The sequence below is a fragment of the Kogia breviceps genome, chromosome 16 (assembly GCF_026419965.1).
Source record: "Kogia breviceps isolate mKogBre1 chromosome 16, mKogBre1 haplotype 1, whole genome shotgun sequence".
Taxonomy (NCBI): domain Eukaryota; kingdom Metazoa; phylum Chordata; class Mammalia; order Artiodactyla; family Physeteridae; genus Kogia; species Kogia breviceps.
The window spans coordinates 15,729,028-15,752,309 of NC_081325.1; the positions used below are offsets into that span (position 1 = coordinate 15,729,028).

The window sequence follows — 23,282 nt, forward strand, 5'->3', positions numbered from 1 at the left end:
CCCTGGAATCCATCACTGAGAGAGGATATTGGGACATTGCCGAAGCGTGCGCGTGCCTGGCACGTCACGCATGGAGAGGAACAGAGCCCTGGATTCTAGGCGCCCGCAGCTGGGAAGGTAGTGATAACAGCGCTTTGTTTTGTTTTGAAATTCCTAGTTGTTAGGCTCCTGTCATCGCGTCTTTCCCCCAGAATCACCCTATTTGGTGGGAGAGCACTGCCTTTCATGTCCTCCTGATGAATTCTGGTCTCACCAGCCTCTTTCTCATCTATGCTTAGGAAATGTCTTCCCGCCCGGTCACCTCTTCCTCTCCACAGATTCCAAGGGTGGAACAATGGCCGTCGAAGGCGTGCCTGGCTGAGCTATTTTCCTTTTTCTTCAGAGACTTCACCCACTTCCACGTATGTTCTCAGCGGCCAGGCCAGTCCTCCTCCACACGAGGGTGATGTCAGCAAACCCAGGAAGCTTTCTGAGCCAAGAAGGCCTCAGACCCAGGAGGACGCAGTTGTGGATCTCCTGGCTGAAGTGCTCTGTGTCCACAGGACGTGAGACGGAAGGTTCGCAGAGGGCGCGCCCTCAGGAGCGGCTGCCCTGAGGCCACAGGCTGCCCTGAGGCCACAGCCCATCCGGGAGATCAACTTCTCCAAAGCAAAGTTGGTGGAAACCGGCTACCCATTTTCTGAGGTGCTTTAGGCTTGCAAGATGAACCGAAGCCAGCCACCATTGCTCTGTCTACACTGAAGCGGAATCCAAAGACGACAGATCAGATGTTCTTGGATTGCACGAAGCACCCATGCCTATCTGTTCTGTCAGGAATTTGTGCCAAAGACCGGCACCCAGCTTTCTCAACATTCACCCACAGACTCCTGCAACCCAGCCCTGGCACAAGTCTATTCCACCGAATGTGAGCCCCGGACCATCCTGGACATCTCCAAACTTCTTCCCTCTGCAACACCCCTCCTTTCTTCCTCACCATCATCACTACCAATGTATCTACAACTGCTCAGATGCACACCAACTGCCCTAAAATTCCTCACAAATACCCCTTCCCTTGTGGGTGACAGCCTATAACAAATCTGCTAAATTTACAAACAGGAAAGTTATTTCAGTAAATGTAAACATTTGTTTTCGTACATATGATATGTCTGCAGAGCTTTTACATCACGGACACAGTGTCATATATAAGAAAGGAAGGGATTATTTAGAGTAGTCTTGTTATCCAAGTTAGTAACTGGTGGTGTTGAATTAGATTACTCCGCACATGGAATACAAAGCAAAGGTACGTGTCTTTAACGCTGAAAATATTCATACGTAACATTTTAGATCGTGTTTCAAGACGTGCCTATCCCTGGCCATCACAGCAACGTCGGCAGAATCACAGCTGCCCCGAGACTCAGGTGTCCATCAGATCTCTCACCGCTCCAGAGGCCCTCACGGAGGACTATATGGTACCTACAGGTCACGGGAGAGGGTGACAAAGGCCTGCCTGGCTCCCTCTCATGCAGCCCAACTGAAGACTCTAAGTGCGTCCAAGACGCCCTCTGATGCGTGCAAGGAGGTAGGTGTGGGCCCTGACGTTCAACTTGGTTCTAGCTTGCGTCAGCCGCTCCTCTAGCCTGGACCATCCAATGAGACCTTTGATGCGTATCACCAAATGACCCAAACACAGCGCAACATATTAAAAATAAGTCACAGATGGTGAGCTTCTTGAGCACAGAAACAGTGTCTCACTCAACTAAGTAATCTCACTGCCTGGTAAAATCCCTGTTTCACGGTAGTTCATAAATGCTAGCTGCTGAATCCACACACGCATACATTTTTCCTGCCCTCGAACATCAGAAAACCATCAGAGGATTCCAAGGAGGTGAGGTGCAGTAGTGTTGCTGGTAAAAAGACACCTTTGTAGGAGGATGGATAAGTACGACGCGGTCCTAAAGATTCAGAGCAAATGCAGGCAATGGATTAGTGGCGAATTTACCCGTATCATTCAGTACCTGCATCCCCAGGTGGGCATGGTAAGAAAAACTGATCCAGCCACTGCCTAGGGTCAGGAGACCCAGGACAGCGAAAATAGGAAGGATACACACCAACACGAGAGGAGCTTGACGGGTAAGCAGCTCCCAGAATGCGATCTCCTCCCACAACTTTCTCCTCATAATTGTACCTCTTTGGAATAAAGGAAATTCTTCCGGGGCTAAGGCTATAGGCTGAGTCTGGGCCTTTCTGGGGGGAGGAGAGCATGCATGTGCCCCCTGAAACCATGCATATGTCAGTGGAGACCTGCTTGGCCCCCAGAGCACCTGTGAGAAAGAACTGGACTAAAGGTCGTTCTGAGAAGCATAACTGCTTATTATTGGTTATTATCAGTCCGGTGCACTCTGTGATGTGTCTAGTAATTGAATTGAATTATGAGCATAAAGAAATGCTTAGTTGCATAGGACACCTGGGAAAGAAATATAGGGATGGATGCAGAAAAAGTAAAAGAAGGCCTTGTTTAGATTTGCAGCCCTTTGCCAGTGTTAATGAGAAATCAGTGGTGCGGCATCGGATGCTGTATTTAGGGCATACTAAATAAGCAGTAAATATGTCTAGACCTTGCTTCTAGAAACTTTCTCTCAAAACCCAATGAGTATTACTGAAACAATTGCAATATGCACAGAAATCTAAAAGTACTTGAAATGTATACAATTATAAAAGAGATGTTTTAAAACGCCCTGGCCGTGACTACTGCCCGGGACTTTCTCATTTGAAAGGCAATAACAATGTCTTCACCAGTTGATATTTCTATGTTCGCAGGGGGTGAGGCAAGACCGAAAAAGGCCCCCGGCTACCCATTGGCTTCAAACAACATAGAGAGACAGCATTTCTAGAGGACAGAACAGGAGGGAAGAACGGGACGGGATGAGGAAAGAGTGGAAATGGGCTTGTGTCTCAGTGGAATGGCTGAGCTTTACCACCGTTCCATTGACCGAATCCCCAGCAAGCTGATAACGAGGAACCCTTAATGTGTTAGCCGCCTCTGACTTGCGTCAGCCCAGCATGCAATCGTCTAAGTGATACCACAACAGTGCCAGGGCACACATTAAGCTCTCACTGTAATAGCCGGGCTGCTGAGCGGGAGACGTGGAAGGAGACGGAGCAAGGAAAATGAAAGGTATCCTGGGCTGCAAGGGCCCACTGCTCTCAAGCCATGGGGTGGGCTCCCATGGGCTATGGAGTGATGACAGCAGGGGAACCAAGTTACCAAAAGGTTGCTGGTGGGATCTCTCTGCTTTGAGGTTAAAAGACGTAGCAGACCAAAAGCGAACCCTAATGTAAGCAGTGGGCCTCAGGTGATAATGAAGCCTCAGGGTAGGTTGTAAAATTGAGCCACTCTGGAGCAGGAGTTGATAGTGGGGGGAGGGACTGTGCATGTTGGGGGGAGGGGGACAACGGGAAGTCTCTGTGCCTCCTACTCGGTTTGGCTGTGAACCTAAAACTGCTCTAAAAAATAAGGTCATGTATAAATAAATAAATAAAGTCCAAAGCAGGGACAGGATGTATCATCGTCCCTGCAGCAAATATGGGGATCTTACATATCAATCAACCTCATATCCAGTGAAGAGCTAAAAGGATGTAGTTAGTGTCAGAGGTCTACATATGACTCTCATTCCAACCATCCTACCTCCTACTCCAAAGAAAGAGTGACTCCAAAATTTGTCCTATTAACACGTGTAGTATGATCTTAGGTATGCACCCCTCTACACACACATGCACATCAAGAAGTCTAGTCACCTGAAGTCCAGAAAAATAATGAACACAATTATAATATGGAATGTAATTCTAACAGTGAGTAGGGTGACTTTTAATTTTCATTTTTTATATTATTTGAAATTCCAACGTGAGTGTTCATTAATAATAATTTAAAGATTTTTTATTACGAATTTAATTAAGAATCAATATATGTTTAAAATTTTTAAAATTTGTCCTGGTAACGTATTTCCAAGCTTCATAATCTTATATTTTTAACCTTCAAACTTCTTCAACAAGTAGCTGACTTTTTCATTATTGCCGTAACTCTAGATGTGAACCCCTCCATATTAGTTTCCTATTCCTGCTGTAACAAAATTACCAACAAACAACAGCTAAAATACCACCAATTTGTTATCTTGCGGTTGTTTTAGGTCAGAAGTCCGGGATGGGTCTCAGCAGCCCAAAGGCAAGGTGTCGGCAGGCTGGGCTCCATTCCAGGGGCTCTAGAAGGGAATCCATATCTTCTGCATTCAGGTTGTGGGCAGAACTCCTTGCAGCTGTAAGACCAGCAGCTCCATTTTCTTCACAGCTGTGCAGCGGGAACCGTTTCCAGCTTCCAGAGATCATCACGCTCCCTGGTCCCTGGCTCGCGGCCCCCTTCCTCCATCTTCACAGCCAGCACTAGGGGGTTGAGACGTCACACCCCATCTCTCTGGCTGACTCTTCCTGCCTCCTCTTTCACTTATAAGGACCCAGCGTGATTTAGAGTCCTCGTCTGGATAATCATCCATCCATCTGGATAATCTCCCCAACTCAAGATCCCCACCTTAGGTCACAACTGCTAAAGCTCTTAGCCATACAAGGCACGATATTCACAGGTTCCAGGGATCAGGGCAGATACGTCTTTGCGGAACCATTATTCTGCTTACCACACTTTCCTTACCTATTAACAGATGGCCTACATCCACAGTGCTTTTGGAACTACCTCCCCTAAAGTCATCTTAATGACTTAAATGCTAAATCTACTTCATCCTTATGGGACAATTCTGCAGCGTTCGACATTGACATGACCTATTTCTTGAACGCTTGACTTCTACTTGCTATGATGATGTCTGCTCTTCTCCTTTTACCCCTCGGGCCATCCCGTATTGAATCCTTCATCAATTTCTCTGCTTCTTTCTCTGAGCACTGTGGCTTCACCTGTACCTCCCAGGACTGTATCCAGCTCTCCTAGACCTTAGTTCCGAATCATAACTGCTTTCTGAGCGGTTCTGCTTGGATGAACTGTAGGCTCCTTTTCACCCCAGATCTGACCATTTCCTCTTCCTGCATTATGTATGTCATCATGGCAGCACCAAACCTCCTTCTTCCGTGACGGATCCTTAGGAATCATCTCTCCTCCTCGTTCTGCCTCTTCCTCACACCCCTCCACCCAGTCAGTCATCGTGCCCTGTCTGTCTCACCTCCTGAGTATCTCTTGTATCCGCCCTGTCCTCTCTCTCCCATCTTAATTAGAACTTTTACACATATTTTATGAGTCACTGACCATTTTAGCAAATGATTCCTACCTTTCATGTCCCTGTGCTTTTGCTTAGCTTGTGGGCTCCCCAAGTATGAGAACCGTGTTATCTGTGCATCCTGAGTTTATAGCACAGTGATATTTTCTTAGCTAAACAAATGAATGTCTAACTTGAAAAAAGTCAGCTGTATTTTAAATACTTTTCTATTTTTCATGTCTCTATGCAAAACCAAAGACCCAGAAGAACAACTAAATGAAGTGGAGATAGGCTATCTCCTAGAGAAAGAGTTCACAGTAATGATCGTAAAGATGATCCAAGAACTTGGAAAAAGAACAGATGCACAGGTTGAGAAGTTACAAGAAGTTTTTAGCAAAGAGTTAGAAAATATAAAGAACAACCAAACAGAGTTGAAGAATACAATAACTGAAATTAAAAATACATTAGAAGGAATCAATAGCAGAATAAATGAGGCAGAATGAATTATTCATAACCAAAGAGAGTTGTTTACTAATCTTTTTCCTCAGATCACATGTCCTGGCTGATTTCTAGGTGGCATCACACCAGTTGAACAGAGAGCTGAAAGTAGATAGGGTTTGATCCTCACTCACCTGCAACCAATCCAGAGCAGTTCTGATCTGCACCCCATCTTCCAGCTCTGTGTCTATTGGTGTGGATATATACTGCAAGGGAGAGAGAAAGACAGATGTCTAGAATCATTTTAACATCTTTTGCTTTGACCAGACTTTGATCGTAAATAAATGCTTCAAGACCATGCTCATGACTATACTGTAACCCATAGAGCAAAGCCCCCAATTCAAAGAAAATCATTTTGGGTTTCTGTCTGCTTCAGGGTAACTCTAGATGATTCTGACCCTAACTGGTAAACTTCTAATGGGTATTAAGCTCGTTAGTGGTATAGTCTGACATCTTAAAGCAAAATGGCAGCTAATAAATTTTTCAGATAGGCATATTTCCCTAAATCGTTTATAACGAAATTTGCTATGTTCAAAGAGGTCAAAAAGACATACTGTTGGACTAAATCCATTTCCTCATACGAAACTTGTGTCCTATCTACCTCATAGGGTTATTGTAAAGGTCTAATGAGATAATACATGTAAGAAAAAAAAAACTAGACACATTACAACTCTATACAAATGTATGCATGTCATTTTTGTTAATAGCATTAATATATATTTTTAACGACTTCTAAGATTTCACTTCGTCTGACAAGTGGCTGCACGTCATCTACACTTTCTTTGATGTTTCTTTTTCCTGTCTGTCTATTGTTCTTCTCACCCTCTTTCTGAATTTGAGGGGAAAAGTACATCCCTTAAAATAGTCATTCTATAATGTGTACAGGGCAAGTGCTTACAGAATACACTGATGCATTTCATTTATTTGGTTTAATCAGGATTTGAATAAATTATACACATTTCTTCTCCCTGAAATTTCATGTATCTGGCACTATAAAGAATTATGATGAAAGCTAAAAAGGTGGCATTATCTCCTATGGTTCTAATACCCCCAGCCTGTTACCATACATTACCCACTTCTGACAAGATGGGTGGACACTTGCTCATGTGGGGAGAGTAGGCAGGCAGCAGCTAGGGAGAAAATAGGAAATAATAGGAAAGACTCACTGAGGCCTCACCAATATCTGTTTTACGTCTATCTCCTTTCAACTATTCAATTCAGTAAAAGGTATGTAGGATCCACCCCAAACTGAATTCACCAAACTTGGTTTACTACCAGTGCTACACTGTGCCAGTTTCCATAACTAAAATATCTAACTAAAGTATACAAAGATATGATACTTACAGATCAAAATAACTAAAAACTAACAAAATAATTAAAACAGAAATTCATATGAGACAGAAAAATGATGTATGCTAGAGTTAACATATAGGAGTAATTAGGAGAGCAGAGAGGGATTAATTTATATTTAGAGAGTTAAGAAAACCTTGTTAGGGATTTCCCTGGTGGTGCAGTGGTTAAGAATCCGCCTGCCAATGCCGGGGACACAGCTTCAATCCCTGGTCCAGGAAGATCCCACATGCTGCAGAGCAACTAAGCCCGTGCACCACAACTACTGAGCCCGTGCACCACAGCTACTGAAGCCCGCACATTCTAGGGCCCATGTACTGCAACTACTGAGCCCGAGTGCTGCAGCTACTGAAGCCCATGCACCTTGAGCCCATGCTCCACTACAAGAGAAGCCACCGCAATGAGAAGCCCACGCACCGCAACGAAGAGAAAGCTGGTGCGCAGCAATGAAGACCCAGTGCAGCAAAAAAATAAATAAAAATTGAATAAAATTTTAAAATACATTAAAAAAAAAGAATCTCCAGTGTTTTTTAAAAAAAGAAAAAGAAAAAGAAAATCGTCTCAGAGTAGGGGGCCTCTGAGCTGAGAATCGGGTAGGCGGGATGGGCACGGATTCCCAAGAGAAGGAACAGTGGAGAGAGGGCAGGCATGGGTGTGGCAAAGAGCAATTATCTGCACAGAGGAGGGAATTATAGTGTGTTGTGCAGTGGGTCTGTTTTACATGGCAAACAAGTTTTGTTCAGAATGGAAAATGAGTAACCATTATATTTAGTTCTGTGTCTTTCTTCTAATTTAGTGACGCTCACTGATATATAATTTACAGACAGTAAAATTTTCCCAAGTGGACTTATTTTCACATCTAGCATAGGGCCCAATGCCTAACAGAAAGTCTTGCACATGGTAGATACTCAACAGCTGTCTGAAAGGGGATACCTAGTCTGCCACCAACCTGGTATGATTTGACTTCAGAAACTGTCTTCTTTTTCCATAGGACTTTCTTGTAAAACACTGAGCTCACATGCTAGATGATGCTACTGTCTCTCTTGATAGTGGCCTGACTTTAAAAGGTCCTTTGCTTTCACCAATTTTACACTTATTCATTTAGAAATTATTGCATAAATGTCAACTCTCTCTCCAGAGTCTCAGAGCATTTGGTTTGCAAATAGTCACAGGGAATCCTAAACAAAATGTGAGGCAGGACATTTGATATTATTTCTCTCTTTATGATGAATAGGGAACATTTTCTAACTGAGACTTTGTGAAAGGCAGAGATTGGATTTTATTGGGGGGGATATTAGATTGAGGAGAAAACATGCCAGTCACGTTTCATTGCTTGAAGCCCATTTTCAGGTTCATTCTCTCCACTGAGGCTCACATATGCAAGGCCCGTATGATCTGCCTAATTTGATAGATAAGGAAAAGGACTTGAGAGCTGAGTGACTCATTCAAGGTCACGGGCATAGGTGACAAACAACAGACACGGGACTAAAACTCAAGTTCTAGTGCAGTGCTCTCTAAAAGCAATCCCAAGACACTTTTGAAGTAAGGTAAAAGAGTGAAAAATCACCTTTCAGACACTACCTTTGAACACTGTACCTGTCAGGGCTCAGTTTCAGGAAACAGAAAGTACTGTAGCTATTTTAAACAGAAAGGAGTTTAATACAGGGAATTCGGTGCTCACAAAATCGTTCGAGGGGCTGGAAGGATGAGGCTGTAGGCTGGGGCCTCGGGAATGACTCCTGACACTATACCCCTGACCCAATCCACAAGGGGAACTACTCCCTCCGCCCCAAATGGAAGACGGAGAGTCGGCAGCTGCCCCAGGAATGGCTGAGTTCCAGAGCACAGCCCCAGAGCCGTGGATTCTGGAAACTGCCAGCATGCTGCCACAATTGCCTCTCTACTCACACGAGCTGACAATTATACGAGAGAATTTTGCTATAGAAAAGTGCAGCGTCTTTAAGACCTTGCTTGCCAGCAACACTGGCCAAAGCTGCAGAAATCTGACCTTTTATCAGAGTTCCGCATTTCAAATCTACCATGAGTGCCTCTAACTAGAGAACCCTGATTTGTATCCATAACCCTATAGCTGCAAGGGATCCTGTGAGATATACAGCTGGAACAGATGCCAGGTACCAATGTATCTATGACAGGTAAATTCCGACACTGACAGTTTCCCGAGATAGATTAGAAACAGGTTTCTTGGGGTGTGCTCTAGAGGCAGACATCACAGGTGATCTGCGGCCACATGCAATGTGCGGTCACACAGGTTGTACTTCTCAGAACAGGGAAGGAGTAACTCCTCGGGTAGTGGATGATTCAGAGAGACTGTAAGTGGAACGCCCGTCCCTGGCATTTCCCGAGCGGGCCTTCTCCCTGGCTGTCTGCAGGAGAGCAGGGTTTGGTTACAGCTTTGACACAGAGAGAAAACCATGTGTGTGACTAGATTAGGAAGTTACTTATGGAGGATCACCCAGGGTGCTGAGGCCCTGGCTGATGAGGTCAAGACTGACTTGACCTCATTAGTACCTGCCCAGGTCAGATGTTTCCATAAAGCTTTCATAATTGAACTTTAACATAAACAGACCAGAGAATGGAAATGTAAGTTACAATCTAAGTCAAAATCAATTATGCTGTGCTAAAAAGTCTTTGAACTGACTTTGCATCATGGAAAATTAAAAATTAAAATATTTTCTCTCTCTCTCTACCCTGTGCATTAAACACACACACACACACACACACACACACACACACAAACACATTGCCTGGCTCCTTTTTATTTTATTATTTTTTAAAATTATTCCTCATTTATTTGTCTTTCTGACATTTCTCTCCAGCTAAACCCATAATATTGTATTGGGTTCTGGCTTTACCACTTCATAAAAGACATTGAGATATTAGACTATATCCAGAAGATAGCAATTAAAACAGGGACAGGTCTAGACTCCATGTCATGAGACTATTAGCCTTGGAAGAGACGCTTACATATCCAAAGTTCCATCATTATGGAAGAGGAGTGTAATTTGCTCTTTGTGGTTGCAGAGGGAAGAACCTGGAAAAATGACTGAAAGGTACAGAAAGGGAGTTTAGGCTCAGTAACCATTAGATCTGGCAGCACATGAAACAAGCTACGCACCTGGATGTCTCTCAAGGGATGGCATCCCATCTCTAATCACGATTACCATTTGGTCACCTGTATCTGATTGGATTATATGCCATTCTCTCTCACTGGCCTCGAAGCAACTGCGGGACACAGATCCTAGGCTTTCGTCCCTGTTTCCCCAACTCAGCCCACAGTGCACGCTACATAATAGGTGCGAGATACAATCTTGATGAAAGAATGAAGATGAGCAAGGCCAGTGGACACAAGTGACATCAGCGGAGGCGGTCTGATCCCAGATAACTGGCTCAGAGCATCAGAGTCAGTGATGCTGAGGGGAATGGATACTAAGCCACGGCTTTGCAGAAAGAGATGCTCAAAGCCTGGCACGAGCACGGGCTCCAGGTGGAAGCTGGCGGGGGCTGTGAGTGATTAGACAAATTTGGGCACCAATGCTGTCATGCTTTCTCAGTGCCCGTCCACAGCGGCAGAAAAGGCTGTTTATTTCGGACGGGGGGTAGTGGCAGAGTAGCTCCTACGTATAGAAGGCCTTGTGTTTCCAGGTCTTCAAACACTCTCTTTATGTGATCTCACTCATGCCACCTCTTCCCTGGGAAGATGCAGGCGGGTGGCCGCTACCAAAGGCACACCAACCAGCCTGTTTGGACAAGAGCCTGCCCAATACCTCCTCTCTGGCGGGCAGCCACCTGAACAGCCAAGAAAGGACTGTCTTTCAACCCCAGTGACATCACGGATGTGACCTGAAACCATATCGATGACTCTTCCTAGATACGCGTGACCCACGGGTTAACATCAAAATATGAGTTGCTAATCACAAATCAGTGACCTGTGGGACTCAGCACTGGACAGAATCCCTGAGGCCGAGGGAGTCTGTGCAACAATAGTGTTTGTGTGTTGGATACAGCGCAAGGTGCTGAAGTGAGCTCCTTCTCCTACACGCGTTCTCACCCCACCCCGTCGCCCTGCCGCTTCCCCCGGCCCAGCCACCCCTCTCGTAAGGCCCAGGACCGTCATTCCAGTTTGACGGCTACTACTGGCGGGCAGCATGTGTCAGCACTGGCCTGTCACCTTATTTATAACAGCCCTGGAGCGAGCTGCCTGTCCCCGCCCCTGTCCCCGCCCCTGCCGCTCTAGCTCTCAGGGGCCGCCTACCTCTCTATCTAGTGCCTCCCAGGCTTAGCTCCCAAGGTCGGCAGGCACAGCTGTCCCACCCTGGCGTTCCTGCCTGCTGACTACCCCAGGGTCCTGCTTGCTACCTTCCTTTCTTATAGTAGCGCTTCTGGTGGCCCCCTGTGGCATGTTCATGGGCACAAATGAGGAAGGTTTCTCTGCTGATTCACAGGAAGAGTATTCATACCTTTTGACTTCCTGTTTTTGATGAACCACATAAAAGAAAAAGAAAATGGTTTTTTAAAATAATGTAATCGGCCCCCAACAGTGGCTTATTAAAAGGCGAATGGAAACTGCAGATTGGTTAAGGACCTGTCACTGCAGCCCATCTTCACACCGAGGGGCCAGGGACCACCCATGACACGTGGCCAACGCTGGAGCAGCCATGCTGCATGCATGTGACACAGGACATGACAGTCTTTAGGAGAGGAAGTGAAGAAGCGTGTCTTCAACCGAAACCCCGAAGGATAGAATGTGTGCAGAGGGAGCCCGGGGCATGGCAAATGAACCGAGAGGGAGCACTCGAGAGCTCTGATCCAGCAGACAGGGCTTCCTCGCAGCACCAACCTACCAGCCCAGCTGACTGGATTCAGAGGACTGGGCGGGGAACCAAGCTCACGCTTGAAAGTGGTTGGAGGACGGAGATGCAAAATGCCATCCCCGATCGCCTTAAGCTGGAACAGCTGCCGTCTCCGCAGCATCGATATCTTATGGAGGCAGGGAAATAGACTAGGGCTGTGTGTGCCCTAAACTGTGAGCATACTGGGGTACACTGACTAGGATGCCATAGCTAGAAGTGACAAGTCCCTGCCCAGCCACCAGGAAGGCTAAGGGAATCGACATCCCTAAATCCCTGCATCCATTCAGGCTCTGGTGCATCTGACAAGTGTGCCTGGTCTGTGAGTGCTTGCAGAGCTCTGGCCACCCTCAGAAACGTCACGAATATTCAGTTGAGTCCCACACCTAGTACATGTTCAGAAAATAACAGGCCCCTTTTCTCCAGAAAGACTGTGTAATACAGCTCTTAAGAACATGGGCGTTGGTTTCGTTTTGTTTGTTTGTTTGTTTGTTGTTTTGTTTTTTGCAGTACGCGGGCCTCTCACTGCTGTGGCCTCTCCCGTTGTGGAGCACAGGCTCCGGACGCGCAGGCTCAGCGGCCATGGCTCACGGGCCCAGCTGCTCCACGGCACGTGGGATCCTCCCGGACCGGAGCACGAACCCGTGTCCCCTGCATCGGCAGGTGGATTCTCAACCACTGAGCCACCAGGGAAGCCCAGAACATGGCCTTTGGCAACTTACAATCTGGCTCTGCTGCTTATTAACTAGGCAGCCTTGTGCAAACTACATTAACAGCCTACACCTCTTTCCTCACCTGCCCTAAACGGTTGTTGTCAGGAATTTACTTAATATATGTAAGACAAAGCCAGGCCCACGGAAAATGCTCAATAAATGGCAGTGACCATTTTTACTCTGTGACTCTTCAGACTGGATTTGTGCTACATTATTGCACCATCAGTCTCCATACCTTGCAGTTGGTTTGTATTTGTCTGTTTGCCCACACGCGCTGGCCTGTGAATTTCATGGGGCAAGAGCTATTTCTTCCTCATTTCTGCATTCCCAGCACATGGCAGGGGATTGGCACCTAGATTCTGCACTGAAGAAACGAACATCACTTAGCCTGCTTGGCACCCAGGGCCGTGTGCATGTAACTGAGGCATGGCGGTGACAGGAAGCATGCTTTTCGTTGCTGCCTGGCACCAGCTCTTTCTGTTCCCAGCTTCAGGCCGTTCTTTTTCTTAGTCTCAGTCTTACGAACCCAGTATTTCTCAATGTGTGCGACTCTGCCCCAGACATTCCAAATCAGAGCTCTAGGGATGGCGCCCTAGAATCTACAGTTGACCATAAATCCCAGGGGACGGAAGACTGGGGAAACAGCCTGCCTGCAGCAAGCAGGGGTCAGCAGGCCACAGGCAGCCTCTGAAACAAAAAGGCAAAGTTTCCTTTGCAACTTCTATAGGCAGAAAGCGGTGATTTCTCACACCCGCAGGACGAAGGGTGACACCACCTGATCTCAACAGATGGCCCCTGCGTGGAGAGAGAATCACGTCGTCACCAATGTCCACGGGAGAACGCCGTGCTTCCTTCCTCAAACGCTGTTTGTCTGTCAAACCCACGAAACTCCAGGAGCCGGTCCAGAGGCCCAGATTCCTTTCCAGTCATTCCAGGACAAGGAGGGACCCATTTATCATGCCCCTCCTGGGTGACAGGCTCTGTGCTGGGAAGTGTGCCCAAGATGAATGAGTTAACATCACTCGAATTTAGTCAGACCTAAGCTTCATATTCCCTCAGGGTGGAATTTTTTTTCTGCAGAGCACAGGAGGTTAAAATAAAAACTTACCAGTTAATAGCTGCACTGCAGATGATGCTTCCATTAGAGCAAGAGAGACGCATACCTGTCAGCTTGGGCCACATTCATGTAAAACGCATCATTAAAGCTACCGAAGCCTCCCGCTCCACACGGACGCATCACCACAGCAACAGCGAGCGGAGATGCTCGGAGAACGGACCGTGCGAATTGCCGAGGCGCTCGTTAAGTTCTTGGTTGATTTTTATCTGAAACATCTTGGCCCATAGCGTTGCATCGAAGAGAGCCACTCACTCCGCAGAACCGTGGCACGAGACGGACAACACATGCTTTTCTGGGGGGTGGGTTCTGGGGAATGTCAGCATAAAGAGCCCACCCAGCTCAGACAGATGCCCAGTAAAGCAGCTGGACGACAGGCCCCTCAGATCTGGGAGATGCTTTTTGACTGTGGGGGAAAAAAAAAACAACTATGGAAAACCTTTCGCCTGAACTTGTACTCTGAGCACAGATAGCCCTCTGCTCTAGGCCCCAAAGAGCCTAAGCAAGAGCAGAGAGGCCAGGGCCCGGGCAGCTCGACGCCAACGGCACGGCCGGAGCACGGCTCAGCGCTGCCTTTCCTAGGGACGCTCCTGGTCCCAGGCACTGTGCGCCCCACAGAGGGGGTTTGTCACAGCCAGAAGGTCTGAGTTCTGCCCCTTCTCCCAGTGCTAGCCTGGCAAAGGGCGACATGAGACAGGTGGCTGTCCGGAAGGGTCCAGCTGACTCCGGAGTGCCAGGTCCGGAAAAGGATGGGAAGTCGTCATTGAGAAGCGCAGTTCTGTCAATGGTCAATTCGTCAAGAGTTGACATCCAGTTAGGGAATGACCCCAGCTCTCCTCTGCTTCCCATCAGCTCTGTTTTGAACAACTTATTGTCAGGATCCCCTTCAACAAAGGGCTAGAAGAAGAAGGGACAGGAATCCTTTCAAGACTCCACCAACTAACCCTGAAGAAAAGATGTGAATGGGGAAGATTAGAATGGCCAACTAAGACGTGGGTTTCATGAGTCCAGGCTTCCTCTGGTGGATGTAGGATGCCCTTCTGTTACTTCCCCTAAGTGGCTCCTTTAGAAACTTCATGGTGTCACAGCTCCGGCTTTTCCTCTGCTTTCCTTTACGCCTTACATGCTGCTCCCCCAGACTTGCCCTCTGTTCTTTGAGGTCCCTCGAACCCCCTCTCATGACCCGTATGATAATGATGATGTACTTTGTCCGACTCTCACTAAATACTTCAGGCCATGAGGCAAAGGACTATGTCTCTCTTGTTTTGTCACTAGCGTGTGTCTGGAATATATAGTTAAAAAGCAATAAATACGTGTTGGGTGAGTGACTGGATGAAGATAATGACCAATACACAAGCAAATAGAGGATCAAAATACATGCGTGTTGGGCTTCCCTGGTGGCGCAGTGGTTGAGAGTCTGCCTGCCGATGCGGGGGACACGGGTTCGTGCCCTGGTCCGGGAAGATCCCACGTGCCGCGGAGCGGCTGGGCCTGTGAGCCGTGGCCGCTGGGCCTGTGCGTCTGGAGCCTGTGCTCCGCAGCGGGAGAGACCACGACAGTGAGAGGCCCGCATACCGCAAAAAAAAAAAAAAAAAACAATTAAATTAAAAAAAACATACATGTGTGTTGTATCCTGTTCAGGTCTGGAGTTCAAACACATTATACCCAGTTATAAATATCCAGGACATGTAAGTGGAGAAGAGTTTTCTTTGTCATGTGCAGATGCAAAAGGCAAGTTGGAGAGAAGTTAAGACAAGAGGTAATATGGGTTAAAGCTGAAAGCCATGCTAAGTCTTTACCTTCTGGGAGTGGTCTGGAACATACATAATGTCCATGTGGCACTACCGTTTATATATGGCTTTTCACTCTTTTAAACTGCTTGCACATGTTTTATTTTGTTTTATCTTCATGACAACCCTTGAAAAAGAGCAAGCCAATACTGTCATCCCCATCTGACAGGTAATATTATAGAGGCAGGGAACCACATGCCCTACCCCAGGACACCTTGAGACTAGTGTTAACACAGGCATGGACTGAATATACCTCAGGCTTTTCAAATGCAACCTGCCCAAAACTCAATTCATTGTATTTCCCTCCTGAAGCTTCACATAATACTGTGATCTCAAAACACAGACTGAAAGAAATACTTTCAACATACATTTGACACAAGGTTTATATTCAAAGCATCTAAAGAACTTCTGCAACTCAATAACAGAAAGAAAACCAACCAAATAAAATGGGCAAAAGAGTTGAAGAGGCATTTCTCTAAAAGAAGATCTACAAATGGAATCATTTCTTCCAACACGGTCTCCCAAACACTAGTCCCAGAAGGGTCTCGAGGTACAAAGCAAATAATTTGAACTTTGTCCAAAAAAAAAGAGTGATTTTAAGCAAAGATTGAAATGCTCAGTGTCTAATTTTGGAAGATCACTCTGTATGTTAGTGTATGTTTCGTAAAAAAAAAAAAAAAAGAAAGAAAGAAACGGTCCCAAGGTCAAAGACGTTTGGAAAACCTTAACCAATCCATCAGGTATCTTTGCTGCCAGGGTCTGCACAATGACACTCTGTGGGGGGACCCTAAGAGGAGAGAGAAGATGAGCAGTTGATCAGGTAACTGGTTGTTTAAAGAACCTTTTGCCAAGAATCGCTTCCTGGAGAACAGGGTAAAGACTCTTTTCCTTGACTGCCCTCTTGTACCCTCCCAATCACATCCAGTCACGCAGTCTCAGAAGGTCATTCCCAAACTCTCCTTCTCTCCCATCCATGCTATGCTCTCGGTGCTTTCTGTTTCAGCCTCCGAGCATGACTCTGCCCGAGGGAGGATCCTCTAGTGCCAATGTGATCACTCATTCCCCGGGTTAAAACCCCTCAACGATTCCCACAGAAAAAAGGATCAAGTTCGAATTCCTCAGCAATGATAACTCCCAAAGCCCTTCTTACCTGACCTCTTCTCTCTCCCATCTTCTCTCCCCAACATGTCCCTATGCTCCAGGTTTGAAAAGCGACTTGTGCTTCCACCAAGGGATGCTTTAGCAATCAGAGCTTTCCCTCCATGTGTTCCCTCTCCATTAAATGCCCTCGCCCCCCACCCCCACCCCCCGCCAATCATCTACTACTAATCCCACTCATGCGTCAGAGCAATTCAGACTCCCCAGACAGGACGGACTTGCCCCGGAAACTCTCCAGGTAGGAGCTCCGCCCCCTCGCCCTCCTCCTCGGGCACTTCTATCTACAGCCCTTGCCTCTCTGTACATCACCGCTGGTGTGTCTGTCCATTTCCTGGACCACAGTGGAAGCACCCTGAGGTCAGGGCTGTGCCATTTACCTCCTGGGTCCTATTCATCTCCGTACTCCATACACCTAGGACAGGAACTGGGCACTGTAAACCCTACTGCTTCCTGCTCATTTTTCAGCCCCAGGTAAAACCACCTGCTCTGGAAGGTGACCTCAGGCCACAGAGTCACCCTCTTTTGTCATAGGCTTTCCCACTTGCCTTTGCTTTTCCTCATTGCTCTTGTCATCTCCTTAATGAGTTCGCTGTCTGACTATCTGGTAGTGAGTCTCTCCGCAGGGTAGAGACCAGGTCTGTTGAGTCCTCAGTGTCAGAACAGTGTCTGGCACAGAGCTGATGTTCCATGAATAGCTGATGAGCGCATGAATGGATGAGAAAGTGCATGTAAATATACAGTCGTGCCTGGCTGGGATAAAAGAGGCTGGGGGAAGTTTACTCACCCATTCAACAGGGCATGTGTGGTGGCTGTGTACTCTATGAGGAAGGGTGATAAAATCTGAGATCAGGAATCCTACCGATGAAACCACACCAAGACACTCCCATCTAGAGAGGCGGGGAGTGACATAAAGAGCTTCTCTTTTTCCATCTCCTACCCATGTCCATGGCCGAGCATACGCAGATGAGGAAAAGAACATGGCACCCTGAGTTTACCAGTGGGGAAGCCCGGCTGACTCAGAGATCAAGGCCACGTGGCACTGTTTGCCCCTGGTTCCCCCGGTGGGATTTAATTACCATCATTATTAAGTCATAACAGGAGTTCTCTTTTAAAAATCATATAGTGTTAAAAATAATGTTTCATAAACGTGTAAAAATGGAATCTAGAAATTATTTACCAGGTTCCATTTCTTCCCCAGAATGCTTCATCCAGGCAAATCGATTTGAAGCTGAATTTTTTTACAAATACGTAACAAATGGGCAACAAATACGCTGCCCTCTCTCAACCCAGCCCATGGAAATAGAATAAGCTGCAGTTCCTCACTCTTTCCTAATAGCACTCCAAACTCCCTCCCTCCAGGTTCTTTTATGCGAGAATCTTTATCTTAAACCACTTTATATGCAGTCATTAATTTTCACAGCACTCCTGCTAAGAAGATTCTATTACTTCCATTAAACCGCAGAGTAAACTGAGAAGCCAAATTAAGTGATTTGCCTGCTCAGGAAATGAGTGGCCTGACTGGGTTCGAACATAGCAGCTCTGATTTCCAAGGCCTCACACCCAACTGCCACCCCAGTATTTCCTGGCTCTGTGTAGTAGGTAAGGGCCTGGGCTTCCAAGTGCATAAAACCTGGGCTCAAATCCTAACTCTGCAATTTCCTTGACAAGTTATTCAACCTCATTAAGTGCCTGGAAATTGCAGATAATAAGAAACTTGTTTCATAAAGTTGCTGTGAGGATTAAATATGATCACGTGCATAGAGTACTTAACACAGGCTCTGTAACAAATGAAGACTTATTATTATGCACATCTGGAAGGGTATATCCCTTACCCAAACCCCCTCTCATAATCTTTTCCTCATCACATCAGAAAACGAGTAAGTCACAACTGCAGCTGTGCTACACAATGCACACGTTTGCAGATAAAGTCTGCTGTGGGGCTATTAGGATACCTGAGCACATTCCTAGAGAGCTGCTACATCAATAATTATCCAATTATTCATTCACGCATGCACGCATCTAACCATTCACCCATCTACCCACCCATCCATCCATCTGTCCATCCATAACCTCATCCATGCGTCTATCCATCCATCCTTCCATCCACCTATCCCTTTGTCCACCCACCATCCTTTCATCCACTTATCCAATCACCTGCCCTTCTACCTACACATTCATCCTTTCATTCATTCCACTCACCTATCCACCCATCAACCCAACCATCCATCCATTCATGTTTAGTGCACATAGAAAGCACCTAACCTGTGTAAGGCCTGTGCCAATTGCTGTGGAATATATACTAAGATGACTAAGACATGGTCTCTACCCTCAGAGCTACCAATACAGACAACCACAGAAAATTGTAAAGCAAAATGGAATGTAAAAACTGCCACAAGAGAAGTTATCGAAGGTGAATGAGAGGCACTGGCCACATAGAAAGAGTAGTGAATTCAGAGCCAGGAGATCCCCTTTAGTCCTGGCTTTAATGCTGACCTAACATAAGCCCAGTCACCTCTCTAGAGTTCCCCCACATATACAGTGAGGAGGCCGAAGTGGAAGATTCCAAGGGCCCTTTCAGCTCTAAATTCCAAACCCTCTGCCTCTGGATAAGGCAACGTAGCATTCAGACTGAGACCTGAGTAACAGATATGGCATTGCAGGATGATACAAGCACATTCATGAAGACAGAAAGACATGGAATATAAATGGAATGTCGTGTTGTTACATTTGATTACAGCAAATGGCAGAAGAATACCATGTCTTGAGAGTTAGATGCAGACTGTATTGTGAAGGGATTTATTTCCAGGCTAAGGCACACACACACACACACACACACACACACACACACACACACACACGTGATGGCTGACATATGATCAGTCCATACTTTTAAAAAGTAGGCTGGGGAATAGGAAGGGTGAAATAACACTGGAAACAGGAAGACCACGTGACCGGGTAAACGGTTTTTGTAAGAGTTTAGATAAATAATAACCAGGGTCTGAATGCAAGCAGCAGTAGGAATGTAAAGGAGAAAAATGTGAGAATATTTGTAAGGCCTAGTAACTCATTAAGAGTACCGGGAAGTGGTTAGAGATGAATTTGGAGCTTTGCATTAACTCCCAGGAAAATGTATTCGAGATGACAAAATGCCAAGACTTACGCTGGCCCCAGGCAGACTTTGGTGGGAAGGTCACGTATGGGCTTTGCCTCCCAACCACATGGAACTTGCTGTCCAAATATATGGAGAAGAGCCTCCATTCATACAAGAAATCACTGTTTCTTCCAGCTAGCATTTGCTGAGTACATGCTCTGTACAAAACTGAGTCGGGTCCTTCCACCACTGGGAGGAGAGAATGAAGACACGACTGAGTGGGCGGGAGTCGGTCGGACTCACTGCAGGAAGGACAGGACAGGCCAGAACGGAGGGAAGAATTCATCACTACTTAGCAAGTGGTCATGATCTTCTTACTCTGTCGGCACTTTCCCAGGGTTATGTACTCAGGGCACCTCCCCACATTGCTGCCGGCAAGGGCAGGATGCAGCTTTGCAAAGGAAAAGGCTCCACTGCCAGGAGCCCCGGAGGAAGCTGAGCGGGGATGCAGGGTCTCCTGTGCCTGCCCAGAAGGCCGCCTGACTGCAGAAGTTGAAGCCTTGGGGATGGCTGCTTTCCTCTCAACTATGCCTGCACAAAGGAATATTCCCCCGCCCTCAGCACACCGCAGCGGGGACAGGCAGGCAATGCTCCGGGGTCTGTGCCAGGACCCTCTAGGACAGGCATTCGTCAAGCAGGAGGGACCTCTTTCCTGCCCATCTGCCTCGTGAACACCTACTCACGGGTCAAGTCTCACCTCCAGACCGTCTGATCTAGAAGCCCTTCCTCATTATCCTCATATCCCCATCCCGGGCACCGTGTGGGCCACTCACTCTACCCTAGTCATAATTTTAAGGAGACCCATGACTCTTCATTTACTCGTATATATTCACAAATCACCCACCCCTCAATAAACTACAAACAGTCTCTCAGGCAGGGCTCTATCTTAATCATCTTTGCACCTCAGCACTTGGCCTTGTAGATGACACCTGGTGCTACTCAAGCACTTGTCACCAGGAAGAACAGCTAACTTCTGCAGAAGCTCACCCTGTGGCTGGCACTCTCCACAGGGCTTTATGTGCACCGTCCCACTTAACCCCCACGATGACCACACGCTTGAGTTTGGTATTATGAACCCCACTTTACAGATGAGCAAACCGAGGCTTAGACAAACTAAGCAACTTGCCCAGACTGAGAGTGCTCTTTTTCTTTCCTGGGACCTCCATTGCCTTAGATGCAGGTGAAACGGTCTGACATTGAGAAAACTTCGAACATCATTGCAAAACTGGGGGCTGTCAGCTTAGCTGACGCTGAAATAGTGGGTTATATGCAGACACGCACACTCAGAATCTAAGAATTCCTACTTATTCACCACTAGAGAGGATTTGCTAGTAATTTAAAAATAACAGCAGAGGGCTTCCCTGGTGGCCCAGTGGTTGAGAGTCCGCCTGTCAATGCGGGGGACACGGGTTCGTGCCCCGGTCCGGGAAGATCCCACGTGCCGTGGAGCGGCTGGGCCCGTGAGCCATGGCCGCTGAGCCTGCACGTCCGGAGCCTGTGCTCCGCAATGGGAGAGGTTGCAGCAGTGAGAGGACCACGTACCGCAAAAAATAATAATAACACCAGAGCACACAAGCCATGTAGCCCATCTTTAAGCCTAGTTCATGGCTAAGAACATCTAATAAAATAGACTTTAAAGTCTAACCAGCTCCTCTCCTCACCACACTAACTCTGGAGATACACGCTCATTTGTAGGAACATTTTCACTCACTGACCCCCACTGACCTTTCCCACCACTGTCGCTTTTCAGACACAGCAGGCAGCAGGCTCCTCTTCCAAACTCACCTGAGAACATGTGCAGGTAAGCAGCTCCCAGGAGAAGAGGAAAGAGACCCTTAGGCTCAGGGGAGATCTGCTGGATGGTAGTGCTGGTTGGTTCTAGCACGCTGCCCACCTCTACAAATAGTCCCTTTGATGGCTGCAAGCCCAGAGACCCCAACGGAGCACCAGGTAGATTGCATTCTTATTAGAAGGGCCTGAATCCTGTACAGAGAAACAGGGACTCAAGCAAACTCCCATGGCCAAGGTGTACAGTATAAACTGTTACCCAGCCGCTGCTGCAAACTGGCACATTCGGCACAGCCAGAAGAGGCTTAATTAGCCTGAACTAAGAGTCTGAGGTCAGATGATTAAGAACATTGCACAGCCTGGGTTGGAACATTAGAGATGCTACAGGTTTTTCTGCCACACCACTGTTGGGCCCCAAACTGGAGAGGATTTAGCTTCCTCCAACCCGGGCTTCACTGCAGAACACTGAGAAGGGGAAGCCTTGTCCTGCCCGTTAGAACCCACAGTTGTTTGTTTGCATGTGTGTGTCTGTGTGTTCTCTTGGTGTCCTATGCTCCAGATCAAAGGAAGCTTATGCAAGAGGAAAATTAATTTAAATTAATTAAAGTAGTGACATTATTTCAACATGTCCTGAGAAGACTGTCCCATAGTTTATGTGTTCATTTACTCAATCACTCAGCCTTCCAGCCAGACTTTGAGAGGATATCCCTGTAGCATTAGGCTCCATTACAGAATGCAGATCCACAAAGACACACAGTGACAAATCACCGCAAGCCTAGAGGCTTAAAACAACACAAAAGTACTAGCTTACACTTCAAAAGGTCCAAAGTCCAAAATGGGTCTCACTGGGCTAAAATCAAGGTTTGGGTAGGGCTGTGTTCCTTCTGGAGGCCCTAGGGAAGAACCCATGTCCTTGACTTTGGCAGCTTCTAGAGGCCACTGACACTCCTTTGCTCATGGCCCCTTCCTCTTTATTCAAAACCGGCAGCATCAGGCTGTGTCGTCTTCCTTCCTCGTGCTACAACTTCTCTGATTCTCTACTCTTCTGCTTGCCCCTTCCACTTTTTTTTTTTTTTTTTTTTGCGGTATGCGGGCCTCTCACTGCTGTGGCCTCTCCCGTTGCGGAGCACAGACTCCGGGACGCGCAGGCTCAGCGGCCACGGCTCACGGGCCCAGCCGCTCCGCAGCACGTGGGATCTTCCCGGACCGGGGCACGAACCCGTGTCTCTCAACCACTGCGCCACCAGGGAAGCCCCTCTTCCACTTTTAAGAACCCTTGTGATTACACTGGGCCCACTCTGATATCCAGGATACTCTCTCCATCTCGAGGTCCTTGATTTAATCTCATCAGCAAGGTCCCTTTTGCCATGTATATGGCGTACTGGACTATACGGTACTACACTATATGTTGCCAAAATATAAGGCAATATATCCACGGGTTCTGGGGATTACGCTCTGGGCATCTTTGGGGGCCGTTACTTTGCCTAGCACAGCCTCAGCCCCAGTAGTGCTCATTTTTCATAGCTGATTGAAACTGATTAACCTTGATTTGGGCCTGTTGTTCCTCATTAGCCGCCTTGGCTACGCTTGAGGGTGTTTCCCCCGGCATAATTTCTGCAGATTG

The 23,282-nt window shown here is 47.0% G+C and overlaps 1 protein-coding gene across 12 annotated transcripts in view; it reads right to left on the minus strand.

Moving 5' to 3' along the window:
- Positions 1–23,282, minus strand: part of LOC136792765 (uncharacterized) — a 439,122-nt gene that overhangs the window by 206,936 nt on the left and 208,904 nt on the right. For 9 of the 12 annotated variants that reach the window (XR_010837131.1, XM_067016229.1, XM_067016230.1 and 6 more), the window contains one exon: positions 5,861–5,932. The exons of 2 other annotated variants lie outside the window; for them this stretch is intronic. Coding sequence is in view for 9 of the 10 variants with exons in the window: in XM_067016235.1 (XP_066872336.1) it covers positions 5,861–5,932 (72 nt within the window). In the remaining variant the exon portion in view is untranslated. Of the gene's footprint in view, positions 1–5,860; positions 5,933–13,765; positions 13,870–23,282 lie in introns of those variants that run through there. One more of the 12 variants, XM_067016232.1, reaches the window with a different exon arrangement.